Genomic DNA, 13,830 nt, shown 5'->3' with positions numbered 1-13,830 from the left:
AGAGTAGACAGCACCCGCATTATGGGTATTATACCGCGTATTGTAGGGAGGATTATGAAAATTGGTCATGCTCTAGAGCAAGCCATGTGGATGAAAATGCTTTATGAGAAATGTATTTACAAAGAGATGGAGGGAAATGTTTATATTAATTCCATAAGTGGTGAATAAATAGTGACATATAGAGTAAATGAAAACCAAAATAGTATTTAGGATTTTCCAGGAGCAGAAAAGAGTCCTGACCTTTAAGAATAGCCCAGATTTTCAGGTAGGTTTATTCTTTATGCAAAGAAAAATTTCTATTGGGCTCATAAAATGGGGGGGAAAAAAAGTGAACAAGAAGAAACTATAAACCCTAACAACGCACAACAGAGAGGCAAAAATGATGCCGCTTATGCTAAAACACCGATCAAACGAATTATAGGTCAGATGAGCAGCGGGACCTCTAAGTTCTCCTTAATTGTATAAAACAGCCTTGAAGCTGCAGGGAGGTTAGACTGCGCTTCAACAGGGCGGACTGGCCCAACGGTAGGTTTCTGGGTTAAACCACACCAGGCGATCAATGAACACGACATTGTACGTGATTCACAGGCTGGACTTACACAGCTAGTGGGGACAGCCCCTGTCGGAGTGGCTTCGTGCAGAGGGGCTACAAAGAACAGAGAGCTGTCAATGGCAGCCTGTTCTCCTCTGATACTACTACTCCCACCGGTGACAGTCTCCAGTTCCGTCTCTTCCTCCCACCGTAAAGTAAAAACAAGGGCACGTCTAACACAACACAGGGCATGATGCTGGACGTGGGTGATATTCATTACACATGCCTTGGTTAACATCAGCCCCTTAATAAGCAGTTGGTGATCTTTCAGGTCGTTTGAATCTATTCAGAATTGGTACCACTGAGTTACTGATCTAGTTTTCTTGCCTGCAAGAGGGGATTAACACCTTGATTCCCCCCATTCCTTTTTTTAAACAAAGATGTGATAAAAATAAATAAGAAATACTGCTATCAGAGACAACGTGGGTGGACCTTGAGAATATTATGCTAAGTGAAATAAGTCAGTCAGAAAAGCTAAGAACCATATGATTTCACTCATATGTGGGACATAAAACTGAAACTCATAGACAACAATATGGTGGTTACCAGAGGGGAGGGGAGTAGGGGGTGGTAAAGGGGAAAGGGTCCAAATATATGGTGACGGAAGATGATGTGACTTTGGTGGGTGAGCACACAGTGCAATATACAGATCATGTGTCAGAGATGCACACTACGAACCTATATAATCTTATTAACTGTTGTCACCCAATAAATTTAATTTTAAAAAAAGAAAATGCTTACAATTGGGAAGAATGAAGCACTACAGAGATTGGAAAGAATGAAGCACTACAACTATTGGAAAGAATGAAGCACTACAGAGATTGAGGGTGTTCTAGCTACAGCTGTAAGATCATCATCCTGGCACCAACCTGGGAGAATGAACAGAAATGAATTTGAACCCAAAGCTGCTATCCATAGAGGGTGATATGACAATAGGAAAAGGCTGCAGGCTGTGTTTTGTTTCCTCTCTATCCATAATAACTATGTTCCTATCAAAGTGAATACCAACTCCTACTGCTCATTATGGCTGTCATGTTTTTCACAGTCTCATCTGCCTTATAATTGGAATTCTTATTTTAACAGCATTATCTTAATGTTATTGCTAGCTGTGGAATGTCTTGTGATGAGTGCAACATTAGAGTTAATTTGGCCCTACATCTTTGGTAATGGATCCTGTCTAGAATATAATTAACTATAGATACTCATACTTGGACAGAAATATGTCAAGGTTACTTCCCCAATTTTTGTAGCTTGTCATAGGTGGCCCCTACCATGTTTGCTTATCATTTCTCATATCTGACTAACCCCATTTTGCTCATGGTCTTTTCCATTAGAGTGGCAAAAATCAGAATTCCTAATGATGTCGAGTTTCTTTTTCTTTCTCTCTTTTTATTGTTAATTAAAGCTGGTTATGCCTTTCAGTTGAGCTTCCCAGTGAGAAAAATTAGTATTCTAATAAGAATTAAGAAAGTACTCCTAGGATTATAGTCAATGTGTAATTTAAAAATATAATAGAGTAAATAAAAAATAGATCAAATGACCTATATTGTTAATTTAAGTAGCACCTTCCATTAAGCAAAGCCTGCGGTTCTTATAATTTAAGGTCTCAGCAAGGCTACTAAAGCAACGATATACATAATATGCTAATAAAGTAAAACAATATCATTTAATGAGTTTTTATTCCCACTCAGGTGTGATGATTTCCTATTGCTTATTGAATAAATGCCTGGAAGAATGTACCTAGCAAATACTTTACAATTTACACAGAAATAGAATAAACCAAAAGAATAATAAAACCTTAGTGATAAATACAAGAAATTAATTTTTAAAATTTAAACATTTCAAAAGTTATTTTCAATACTAAAGTGATAAACCAAGAACTCTGAGATTCAATTAAAATTTAATCTTTGATGCCTGGGACTTGCTTCAAAATAATCACTAGGGGGGCGGGCGAGGAAAGGAGGGCAGCGATGAAACAAGATTAGCTGTGAGTCACCAATTGTTAAGGCTGAGAGAGATGATTCATTTCTCTTGTATGCTTATAATGGCCTATTAGAAACGTTAACAACTAATCTTAGATTTTAATATTTTATTTCTTATTTAATGGAGTCATTTAACTAAAAAGGGCCTCCTAAGCAGCTGGAAAAACACAACTATTTTATGAAGGTATTTTTCCAAAGCTGCATTTCCGGATTCTTGTTTTATAGGCACATATTAGATAGCCCCCATGCTCCCTGCCTTTTATTTTACAATATTCCTCAGTTAATGTCTATGCACATGTGTCTATGAACAAACCAACAATTGAAGATAAGCATACCTATAAATGGGTAGACAAGTTCCACCTACATAGAAATGTAGGCCTCCTCAAAACCAAATCCAACAATGATTTCCACGAAACACGTATGAGAATGACAAAGCAAAATACAAAAATATCAACAATACCTCATATATCATTTCTTTCCATGATGAAATATGGAAAGATGATACTGGGTCATTTTTGCTTTTGTTTCTTAAGATGTGTTGGAAATGGTAAAGGTCTTAAATAACAGTTTCTTCTCCATGAAAAAATTTACCTAAACTTTACCTATGTGATATTTGGTTTATCATATTTTTACATGTCATTAATGGTTCAACCAGAGCCTTTCGTCATGAACCAAAAATTAAGAGGCTTACAATAAATATCAACAAAATATAAGGTTTAAATATGAACAAGCATCCTCTGGTATAAAAGTGTAGAACTATTACTCTTGATTAAAAGAAAAGTGTATATTAAGACTTGAAGTAAATTTTCAGATTAAATATCCTAAATTTTAACCTAGCTGCTATTTTATTTTATTAGCAAAATAAGAGAACATATGAAAATGTTTAACTAGAGTATACCATTATTGGGTTTCTAAGATTCTACGTTTAAAATATCTCACACAATACTTCCAATATCTGGGATTTCACTTTATAAGATTTCTATTTGATTTAATGGTATTTTATAGAATTCTTACAGTCAGCCATTTCATTGAAGATATGAACCTGATCATATTATCTACTAAGGAACCTGATCATATTATCTACTAAGGAGTGTAATAGAAAGTAGAAAATACAAGTTAAATTACTAACCCATTTTACATGAAATGTAAGCAAATAAATAGAAACATCAACTTAGTGTAATAACAACTGTCACAGGGAACTATAGCCTAATAAAATATTTAAACAAAAATCATTAAATAACTATTATATGCTGCCACCACACAAGGATGCTCCAAGATAATCTAGAGATTAGGAAAAGGAGCCAAAAATATAACTACTTTTGTTGCTGTTAATACTGATTAACTAGTATTAAGATATTCATATTAGTTTGATGTTAACATAGTAAGCATTAATATTTTAACATACATACTAGGAATGTGTGGTAAGTACTTGACAGTACTCAATACCCTACTACGTTTCACAGTCTGTATGTTCTGCTGAGCAGTTGTGTTTTCATGGGTCCAATATACTTGTTTTATCTGAGGGTAGATGAAGGATGGGGGTGGGGTTGGAAATTCAGTCTTTTACTCAGAGTTGGAACACTGTCCCCAAGAAATGCTAAACTGTACTTACTACTTTCCAATAAATGATATTATAGCCTACTTTACATAGCCACTTCTTACTTGTAAGACTGCTGTATAAAAAATAGTTCATGCTACCATTGCTTAACTGTGATATCACTGTGTCCTTAAGTAGTGCATTGCTCTGCTGAATGACAGCCAATAGGAATACAGGTGATCAGGGTTGTAAGCCTTTTATAAATGTTTCTCTTTATCATATCAGACACTGAGAGATGAAACTGGGTTTATCCTCTTGCTGTTATTGTTCATTTTCATCTTTATATTCTTTATATTAGACATAAGAAGCTCAAAATAGTCCAGTGGGATAAAAACAAATAAATTTATGCTCAGGAAAACGATAATAAAACTACAGAACACCAAAGACAAAGAGATTTTAAGAGTTATTGGGAAGAAAAGCTGGATAAACTACGAGGAAATGACCATTACACTGTTAGAAGATTTCTCAGCGTGAGCACAAAATCCAAAAGCCAGAAGAATTTTCATATAAGCAAAATGGTTGAGTATGGCTCTCTCAATGCAACATAAGTATATGCTTAATAAAGTGCAATTCAAAACATTTCTTAGATTGTAGGCAACAAGGAGCTGCTCCAAGCCCTGAGTGAGACTGAAGAGGGGAGTGGTGAAAAAAACAACCACAGAATGTACTAGCAAAATCACATGGAAAATATGCTCTCCATTTTCTAAAATTATGTACATGCAAAAGGAAAATGTTACTGGAAGGAAACAATTTCTGGCAGTGCCTACTTATGGGTGGTAGAATTATGGAATACCTTAATTTTATTTATTTCTGTATTTTTTTCTATAGTGATGATTTATTACTCATATAATCAAAATATTAATGGTGTATGTAAATAAAATAATTAGAACACCAACTACATTACAAGACAGCTATAACACTCCGAAAAACAAGCAGCCCCGGGAAAGTGAACAAGCTGCTCAGACCAGCTGCTGGAGCTGCTGTCCAGGAAGGACGCGCCAGGGCGGCCCGGCTGTGGCCAGCTGAGGAGCAGGGCTCACACCGCTCCCAGCGTGAAGGCAGCAATGCTCCGCCTGCGAGGGGCTCACTGGGTCTGGCTTGGACTCAAGCAATGCACCTGCAAGTGCCAAGGGTATCCAGTGGGAATTCCAGAGGGAGAAAGAATAAAGAAATAGTAACCAGAAGTTAGCCAGAATTATACAAGGCAAAGGTCTGCAGGCTTCAAAAACTGCACCGAGTGCCAAATAGGAGAATTTATACATATCAGAGAGAAATTTACGAACATTGAAAAACAAGAGAAAATTCTGAAAGGTGCCAAAAAAAGTACAAAGAATCAAAGTGACATCAGACTTGAGACAATGGTGTGATATACTTAAAGTTTCGAGGAAGAGATATTTGATACTAAAATTTTATAAACTGTTATTTACATGTGAGGACAAAATAAATATATTGGTAGGCATTTAAGGTTTCAAAGAATATGCCACATAAAATTTCTCTTTGAAAAAATCTCATGAAGGATTTACTCTAGTGAAAAATAAAATAAATCCATGTGCAAAAAACTAGATATAGAAAGTTAAGGATAGCAAAGAGAGTTTGTTGTTATTTAAACATGTCATAATAAAAATAGGGACACTTATAATATAGGTATCAATTATTCCAAGTACTTAATAAGGGGTGGGAGGAATGGTGAAAACTGAGAGCATGCTAAAGTATAAATTTTGCTTGAGATGGACTAGGCAGGAATGTTTATTAATGAGCTTTAGACACTGATAGGGAAAAATAAGCAACATTATGAATCTTGAGAAAGAATAGCAAAGAGAAACACAGAAACAATATGAAATGCTCAGTTTAGTAGAAGAAAATCAATTTACCCAAAAGAAAATAGAAAAAGAACAAAAAAGAAGCAAGGCTACTAACAACAACAACCCTACCACCCTCTACCCCCCTCTAACCCCCCGACCCGACACACAAAATGGAGTTGCTAAAATAAGCAGAGGTGGAATAATAATTATTGTCAATGTAAACAGATTACGAATTAAAAGACAGACTCGCAGAGTGCCTAGGGGATTAAAAGCTAAAAGTTTTTTCTACAAAAAATAGGTGTGAGAAAAAAGGAAAAGAAGATGAAAACAAAGGAATATAATAAGGACTAACAGGGAAATATGAACTAAAAGAAAGAAGAGGTAGAACACTTAAAACTCTACAAAATAAAATTTAAGATTAAAACCATCACAATGAAAACAAAGGAAATAAATTTATAAAAAAACCTAGAGAGAATAATTAGGAGCACATATACACCTAAAATGCATCCCTGAACACTATTAAGCAGCAATTGACAGGTATATGTATGTTAACCACATTTGTTCCTTAAATTTGTGCTTTCTAGTTCTTTGATTAGTCCTAGTCCTCCTTGGCCTGTGTGTGTCTTATTTACATTCATCATTGTTCTCCTTACTTGAGCTTTAGCACTGTTTGAGAATGTTGTAAACAGTTGAGGTTGAAAAAAGAAGTTGCATTCAAACAGTCCAAGTTTTGTTAAAAGATTTTTACTAAAGTTACTTGAAGACGGGGTCAAAATGAAATGAAAGTACTTACTATAACTTTCATTTAACCATTCTGCCTCTCTTCTCATTTCTCCCTTAGTAATGGGAGACATACACACAACCTTCCTAATGTTCCAAGCTTCCTTGTAATCTGTGAGCTACAGAAGTTAAAAATCAAGAACACAAAAGCTAAAAAAATCCACAGGCAACTGTCCTCTAAATACTGACCTTTGTATAGTGCCCATGAATCAATTATATTTATTCCTAAATATTTGAAGGAGTCTATTTTTATATTCCTTGCTTTTCTTGTAGAAAGCAAAATATCAAAATAGCAACATGAAATTAGTCACATGAGGGCATTTTTATAAAAGGGAATAAAATATTTCCACTCTACATTGTGTCTTAATCTTCCTACTTAATCAGCTTACTATATATAAAATATAAATACAAAAGTAATAAACATACAAGCAAATCACTCGGCCTCTAAATGCTTTGATTAGTCACTAATAACAATCTGTGGAGTTTTCCTCTTTGGGGATTATTATTTTCAAAAACCATTTCATGCCTTACTTCAGGATCTTAATACCACATTTACTTGCACATAATGATTTCTCCTTCACCATACTCTATTTCTGCATTTGCAATAAAATATACTAATACTGTCATTACCACAAGTAAAAATATGCACTGTATTCTACAATTCTCAACATTCAAAAGTGAAACTATTTAATTAAAATGCAACCATCTCCACCTACCTTTTATAGTCAACTTTGTTAACATAGAAGTGAATCATTAATTAAGGGGCCCTGGGTATTCCAAGGACTAATATAGTCGCTTTGTTTCTTCCATCATTATATATATATATATATATATATATATATATATATATATATATCTATATATATCTTAATATATTATATATATTATCTTAAATTCCTTTGGCTCCTATCTGTTGGGAAAAGGCTGTCAGGTGACCTAGGCTAATAGATTCTCCAGTGGCTTCTGTTACGGCTCATGTCATACTATTAAAACCATGTGCCTTGAAAATGGCATAATATATGTAGCGGAATCCTGTCAACTCTAGATAATCAGACTCCGTTTGGCTTCAGGAGCTGATGCAGATTAGAGAAGAGATATAAATATGCAAATCACAGCGGCCCCCTTTCAGCACCACTGTTCCTACCTCTAATGGCCCTCGCAGAAAGTCTGCTTGCTCGGCTCCTACTTCCAGTGCTACGTCCACAGAAGCAAAGGGACGGCTGGCCATCTGCTGTCGTTCTCGAAGCAGTTGCTGGAGAGAGTTAAAAATGATTTGTTTTAAAATAGGTTTATACACATTAACTTCAACAATACCTTGTTCTATTTTTAACAAATGGCAGTCAAAATTTAAAAGTCAGCTAATGCACATATTCACATCTACATCACTCTACATGAAAACTGTTTTTTCTCCGTGGCCTGGATTATATGCCATAGAGGCTTTCAGTGAATGGCCTGCAATGAACTTCTCCCTGACCTCCATCCAGCAGCCCTAATGAAATGTGCTCAAAAGCATTTTGAAAACTTCCAGTAAGAGGTGTTACTTAAGTGAGAAGTGCTATTATGATAATGGCTATGCCAAGTTTCTCCCGTTCTAACTCATGCTTTTGTCTTAGCTGAAAGCAAATAACAGTAAAAATGTTTAAGGAAAGTTAATGAAAAGTTGTCAGAATGCGTTAATAGAGATGAAAGGAACATATGCCTTCCAAGACTAAGCCTGGTAAGTCAGCAAGGTCCCCTGTCCATTGCTAAGGAACAAGCAGTTGTTACTGGCAACATTTACAACATTATTCAAAGCCTCTATGTTCATGGTTTGAAATGAGGAATGAGTATTGTCTCGCAAAAAATTTGTGCCAGGCTTCACCCCCAGATATTTGTTTCTTTCCCCATTTCCCTATCCTGGGCTTTGGCCAAGCTAACACCAATGAACTAGCAAGTCCCAACCAATATTCAAGCAAATTTATATTTCTGCCTGTCCTTGTAATTATAATATTCATTAAGTCATGATAAGAAAAAATTGATGACTGGCACTAGATATTGCAAATTGTGCCCTTCTTATTCTATACAGCTAATACAACTATTATTAAATATTAGAAGTGGATGAGCAATGCAATTAAATACACTTTCAAATGAGAAGAAAAGTGTATCACTGAAGAAAGGCAAAAACCTTCAACACAATGAAGGGCTTCATCATTCACCGCGATTTTTTAAAATTCACTGGCATTAACTTAAAGTGCTAACTGGCCTCTGAATGTGCATGTACAGAGTACTGAAATGCATCATTCATAAGATTCCCTTTTAGATGATGAAGGGATGCAAGGCAACGCCTGATGGCAGTTCATTATTTAAGATTTTGTTCTAACACTTGTGGCACAGCAGTGACGCTGGTCATGAAATGTGCAGGTAAAGTAGAACTTAAGGCCTTGCTTTGTTATTATTAAAAAGAAACCATCCATATGCCAGTATGGGATAAAAATAATACAACTATTATGAAGTAATAGTTTTTCTTTAAAAAAAAAAAAGGTAACGAGCTCTAACCGGTTTGGCTCAGTGAACAGAGCATCGGCCTGCAGACTAAAGGGTCCCAGGTTTGATTCCGGTCAAGGGCATGTACCTTGGTTGCGGGCACATCCCCAGTGGGGAGTGTGCAGGAGGCAGCTGATCGATGTTTCTCTCTCATCGATGTATCTAGCTCTCTATCCCTCTCCCTTCCTCTCTGTAAAAAAATCATTAAAATATATATTTTTAAAAAAGTAATGAAGGAAGATGTACTAAAACATTTAAAGTAAACATAAATGTGATCTTAACCACCAAATTATTAGCTTTCCTATAAACTCAAAATTATATTATTTAAAATACAGCTGCTAGCAAGTAGAGTCTTATTTGTGCCTTTCTCAATGGGAGAGGCCAACTGATCTGAATGTCTATGCAGAATGCAAATGTAATGTTATTTCACACTAGAGGCCTAGTGCACGAAATTTGTGCACAGGTACAGTCCCTAGCAGCTGCCTGCCCAGGCCTCCCTTCCCTGGGTTGTCTGCTGCCTCTGCCCCCTGATGGAACTCCTGGTTGAACTCCCGGTAGAGGGGACAATTTGCATATTAGGCTTTTATTATATAGGATGCCAAGGGATACCAACTATAGACAACACCATGCGCTCTGTCTCTGGTAAAAACACAAATGCATGCGCACACACACACGCGCGCGCGCACACACACGCACACACACACACACACACTATATACAAAGTAACTTTCCTATAGTAATATGCAAATAGCTTTGAGAAAATTGTAAATTATAATTTAGGTTTGAAAACAATTTTCTAACATTTGTATTTAAAAGTTTATTAATACTAGTTGTCCTGAGTTAACAAATGGTAGCTCATACAGTTACATGATTGTTAACAAAATGAACAGTTTCTGTTTCCTCATCTTACCTTTCTCCTACACTTAAAAGGTCTACAAAATGCAATTAATGAATAGTCAATACCACAAACTGTAATATAAATCTATAAATATTCCAAATTCACTATCTTTGACAAAAAATAGTTTCTGGAATATAATATATTATTGTGACCCTAACATTCATAATAAAGAAAAATCAGTGACAGTCATATTTATTGTTCATCTTTTTATTTATTAGAATACAAAAGTATTTTTTTAAATTCCCGTTTGTCTTCTGAGCTTTGCTTTTCCATTATTTTATATGAACTGAATGCCTAGTACAGTACTCTTTATAAAGCAAGAAAAAAGACAATATTCTTGCCCAGTACCTAACCCTATAGTTTGTAAACAACACACGTTAAGATTAAAAAAAAAAAAAAAAAAAAAAAACTAGGGCAGAAGGTGATATACAGTGAAGGATACAAATAAGGAATTAACCGGGTAAGTTTACTCCAAGGTACTCAGCAGAGGGCTAGTTTTTCTGACTTTGAGAAATTAATGCAAATGTTCTGACTGGGGAACTTTGAGCTGATGGACTAAAATTATATAATGGGACAATATTATCCGCTACAAATTTCTGGCCCTTAGTATCCTCAACTATTGTCCCCCCTTTTGCCGGTTAATATCTGTATACATTACTTCCCAATTTTTGCCCCTTTTATGTCAAAACAAAGAAAAGGTAAACAGCAGGCTTACAACTTAAATTTTGTCCAAATTTAATATACATACTGACAGGTGATATAGCTACACTTGATTCAGAAAGACCTGTGTTTGAATACCAGTTTGTATACTTGTTAGCTGTTTCAGCTTAACCGAATTATTGAGACCTCTCGAAGCCTCAATTATTCCCATCTGTGAAGTGGGGACATTAACATTGCCTATACCTACTCCTATACCTCAGAGGGTTGTTTTGAGTCCCAGTTTCTCCACCCACTACCTATTGGGCCATAACCAAATGAGCTTTTAGGTCTTTCTCCTGCTTATTTCCTCTGGATGAAAAGGAAATAATAATATAAGGTTGGGACTAACGAGATAATGCAGTCGGGCTGCTCACACAGAGGCTGGCGCACTGTGCGCACTCTGTGACTATTCATTGGTACAATTATGATGTCAAATTTCAAGCACTAATTTGGTCTTTCACGATGGCACACTAATTACCACAGGCCCGTTTCCTCCAGCACTAGTGACACATTTAGCTCTACTGGTCTCCCTTTTAACAAATGTTGCAAATTCATGTGACAGTTGGAAAATGTCATGATAGTGGTAAAATAAATTTAGATTTGGAACTGCTTTCAGCCAATTGCAACTAAGAATGATAAAAACTCAACCTAAACATTAGAAGAATATAGAGTACTTTTTAAAGAACTTTAAAAAATAATTTATTTTGTGATTATGGTTTTTATATAAAATGAAGCCTAACATTTTCAACATCCATATAAGAAGCCATATAACAGATGATCTGTTTTATAACTAATCTGCTACTGCCAATTATTCAACAGACAAATAAAGCCAGAAGAACAAATTGATCGTAATACAATAGATAATAATCATGCTGCCATAAACTCTGTTGGGAAGAAAAATTAAAAATTAAAGAGATGTCCTTAGTATCATGTTTGTTGTCCATAACTGTTTTACTATTCAAACCTCTTACAAATCCTGAAATTAAAAATAAAATAAAAATCTATGCTTCAATATGGCAACCAAGAATATTAATTCTATCAAGTGTATATATATATAATTCTCCCACTCAATATTACTACTTCAATTATTGCAGCATTCTCCAATTTTCACACTAGCCAAATTTTCAACCACCCTAAAGCCATACAAACAACTCTCTAATAGATTTTAGGATAATAATCCATAAATCACACACACACAACAAAATAGTAATTAACTCTGTCCCCAATTGCTTCATATCTCCTTCTTCCTATGTTTAGGTTCTAGTCATCCTTCTCCCACTTCCAAAAGTCCTGCACCCCACCCCAAGCTTGAAGTGATTATGGTTCTTGCGAATTACTTATTAGACTAGTGTGATACTCTCTCTTTATATCTTCATGCTTCTCAGAAGTCTTTAATGCACATATCTGTTTATTTGGTTTTTATTCCCTACAGCACATAGTTGGCAGTCAACAGTATCTGATAAATGAACAATGAATGAGTGGATTAAAGTATAAAACTCTGTATCATGTGAATGTAAGTGAAGACAAGTTATGAAAAAACTAATTTTGATTATGAATTAGCCTTTAAAATTATGATATGTCCTTTATTATTTTAGAATTTATATCTTATCCTCCAAAGTAAGTGGATATTGATTTTTTTAAGAATGGGACAATTTTGTGGACCTACATCTCAAATCAACGTCAAGTTTCATATTGCTCCTCATCTACCTATTGCAATACTGAGATTATAAAAAATACCAGCATAAAGTCATCATAATACATTCTTTTTAAAAAATATTTTTATTGATTTCAGAGAGGAAGGGAGAGATAGAGAGATAAAAACATCAATAATGACAGAGAATCATTGATTGGCTGCCTCCTGCACGCCTTCTACTGGGGATTGAGCCCACAACCTGGGCATGTGCCCTTGACCAGAATCGAACCTGGACCCTTCAGTCCACAGGCTGATACTCTATCCATTGAACCAAACCAGCCAGGACTACATTCGTATTTTTAATAAAAATTATATTCCCAATTTTTTGGAAAGGTATAAAAAGAGCAATCAAAATGATTTATTGTTACTCTTGAGTTTACATTATAAAATGAACAAAGTGTTTGAATTAGAAATTAAGCAGCATTTAATAAAAAAGAGTATTTCTCTTACTAAAACAAATACATTTAGAGTAATATAAATAATCAATTTTGTTCTTTTGGAGGAAGTAAAGAGAAGTTGCAATATATTTAGTGTCATATAATTGAGAAAGTGTGAAATTCTATCATTTTCTATAACTAGATCTGCAAGGCACAGTCCTCAAATTCTTACTTCGAATATTGGACATCTTTGGCTTCTAGACTTCTAGTCTGAATTGGTTTTTATAGACAATGATGCTAGTACTTTATGGGAGTGGCTTGTCATAGCATTTTGCTTAGGTTACTTCAATTACTCTTTTCCAGGCTACGTTTCATAAGGCTCCAGATGCCATACAGTGAGTGTGCTGACAGATCTGGGCAAAGTGAATTGAAAACAATCTGGCAAGGATTCGCTGTTCTAGATGCCAGGAAGGACATTTGCGATTCATGGGAAGAGGTCAAACTAGCAACTTTAATAGGAGTTTGGAAGAACTGTCATGGATGACGTTGAGGGGCTCAAGACTTCAGTGGAGGAAGTAACTGCAGATGTGGTAGAAACAGCAAGAGAAAGAGAGTTAGAATTGGAGCCTGAACACGTGACTGAATTGCTCCAATCTCACACTGGAACCTTAACAGATGAAAAGTTATTATAGATAAGTAAGAAAGTTTCTTGAGATGGAATATACTCCTGGTGAAGATACTGGGAACATTGTTGAAATGACAACAAAGAATTTAGAATACTGCATAACCTTATCAAAGCAGTGGCATGTTTTAAGAGGACTGACTCCAATTTTTAAAAATGTTTTACTGTGGGTTAATACTATCAAACAGCATCTCATGCTACAAAA

The 13,830-nt window shown here is 35.2% G+C and overlaps 1 protein-coding gene across 1 annotated transcript in view; it reads right to left on the bottom strand.

Moving 5' to 3' along the window:
- The window catches only part of ATRNL1 (attractin like 1), a 449,173-nt gene that overhangs the window by 166,037 nt on the left and 269,306 nt on the right, over positions 1-13,830 (bottom strand). The window contains exon 27 of the mRNA XM_054728743.1: positions 7,898-8,005. Coding sequence (XP_054584718.1) covers positions 7,898-8,005 — 108 coding nt within the window. The remainder of the gene's footprint in view (positions 1-7,897; positions 8,006-13,830) is intronic.

Source organism: Eptesicus fuscus, chromosome 17 (assembly GCF_027574615.1).
Source record: "Eptesicus fuscus isolate TK198812 chromosome 17, DD_ASM_mEF_20220401, whole genome shotgun sequence".
Classification (NCBI taxonomy): domain Eukaryota; kingdom Metazoa; phylum Chordata; class Mammalia; order Chiroptera; family Vespertilionidae; genus Eptesicus; species Eptesicus fuscus.
This window is presented reverse-complemented; position numbering and strand designations above follow the sequence as displayed.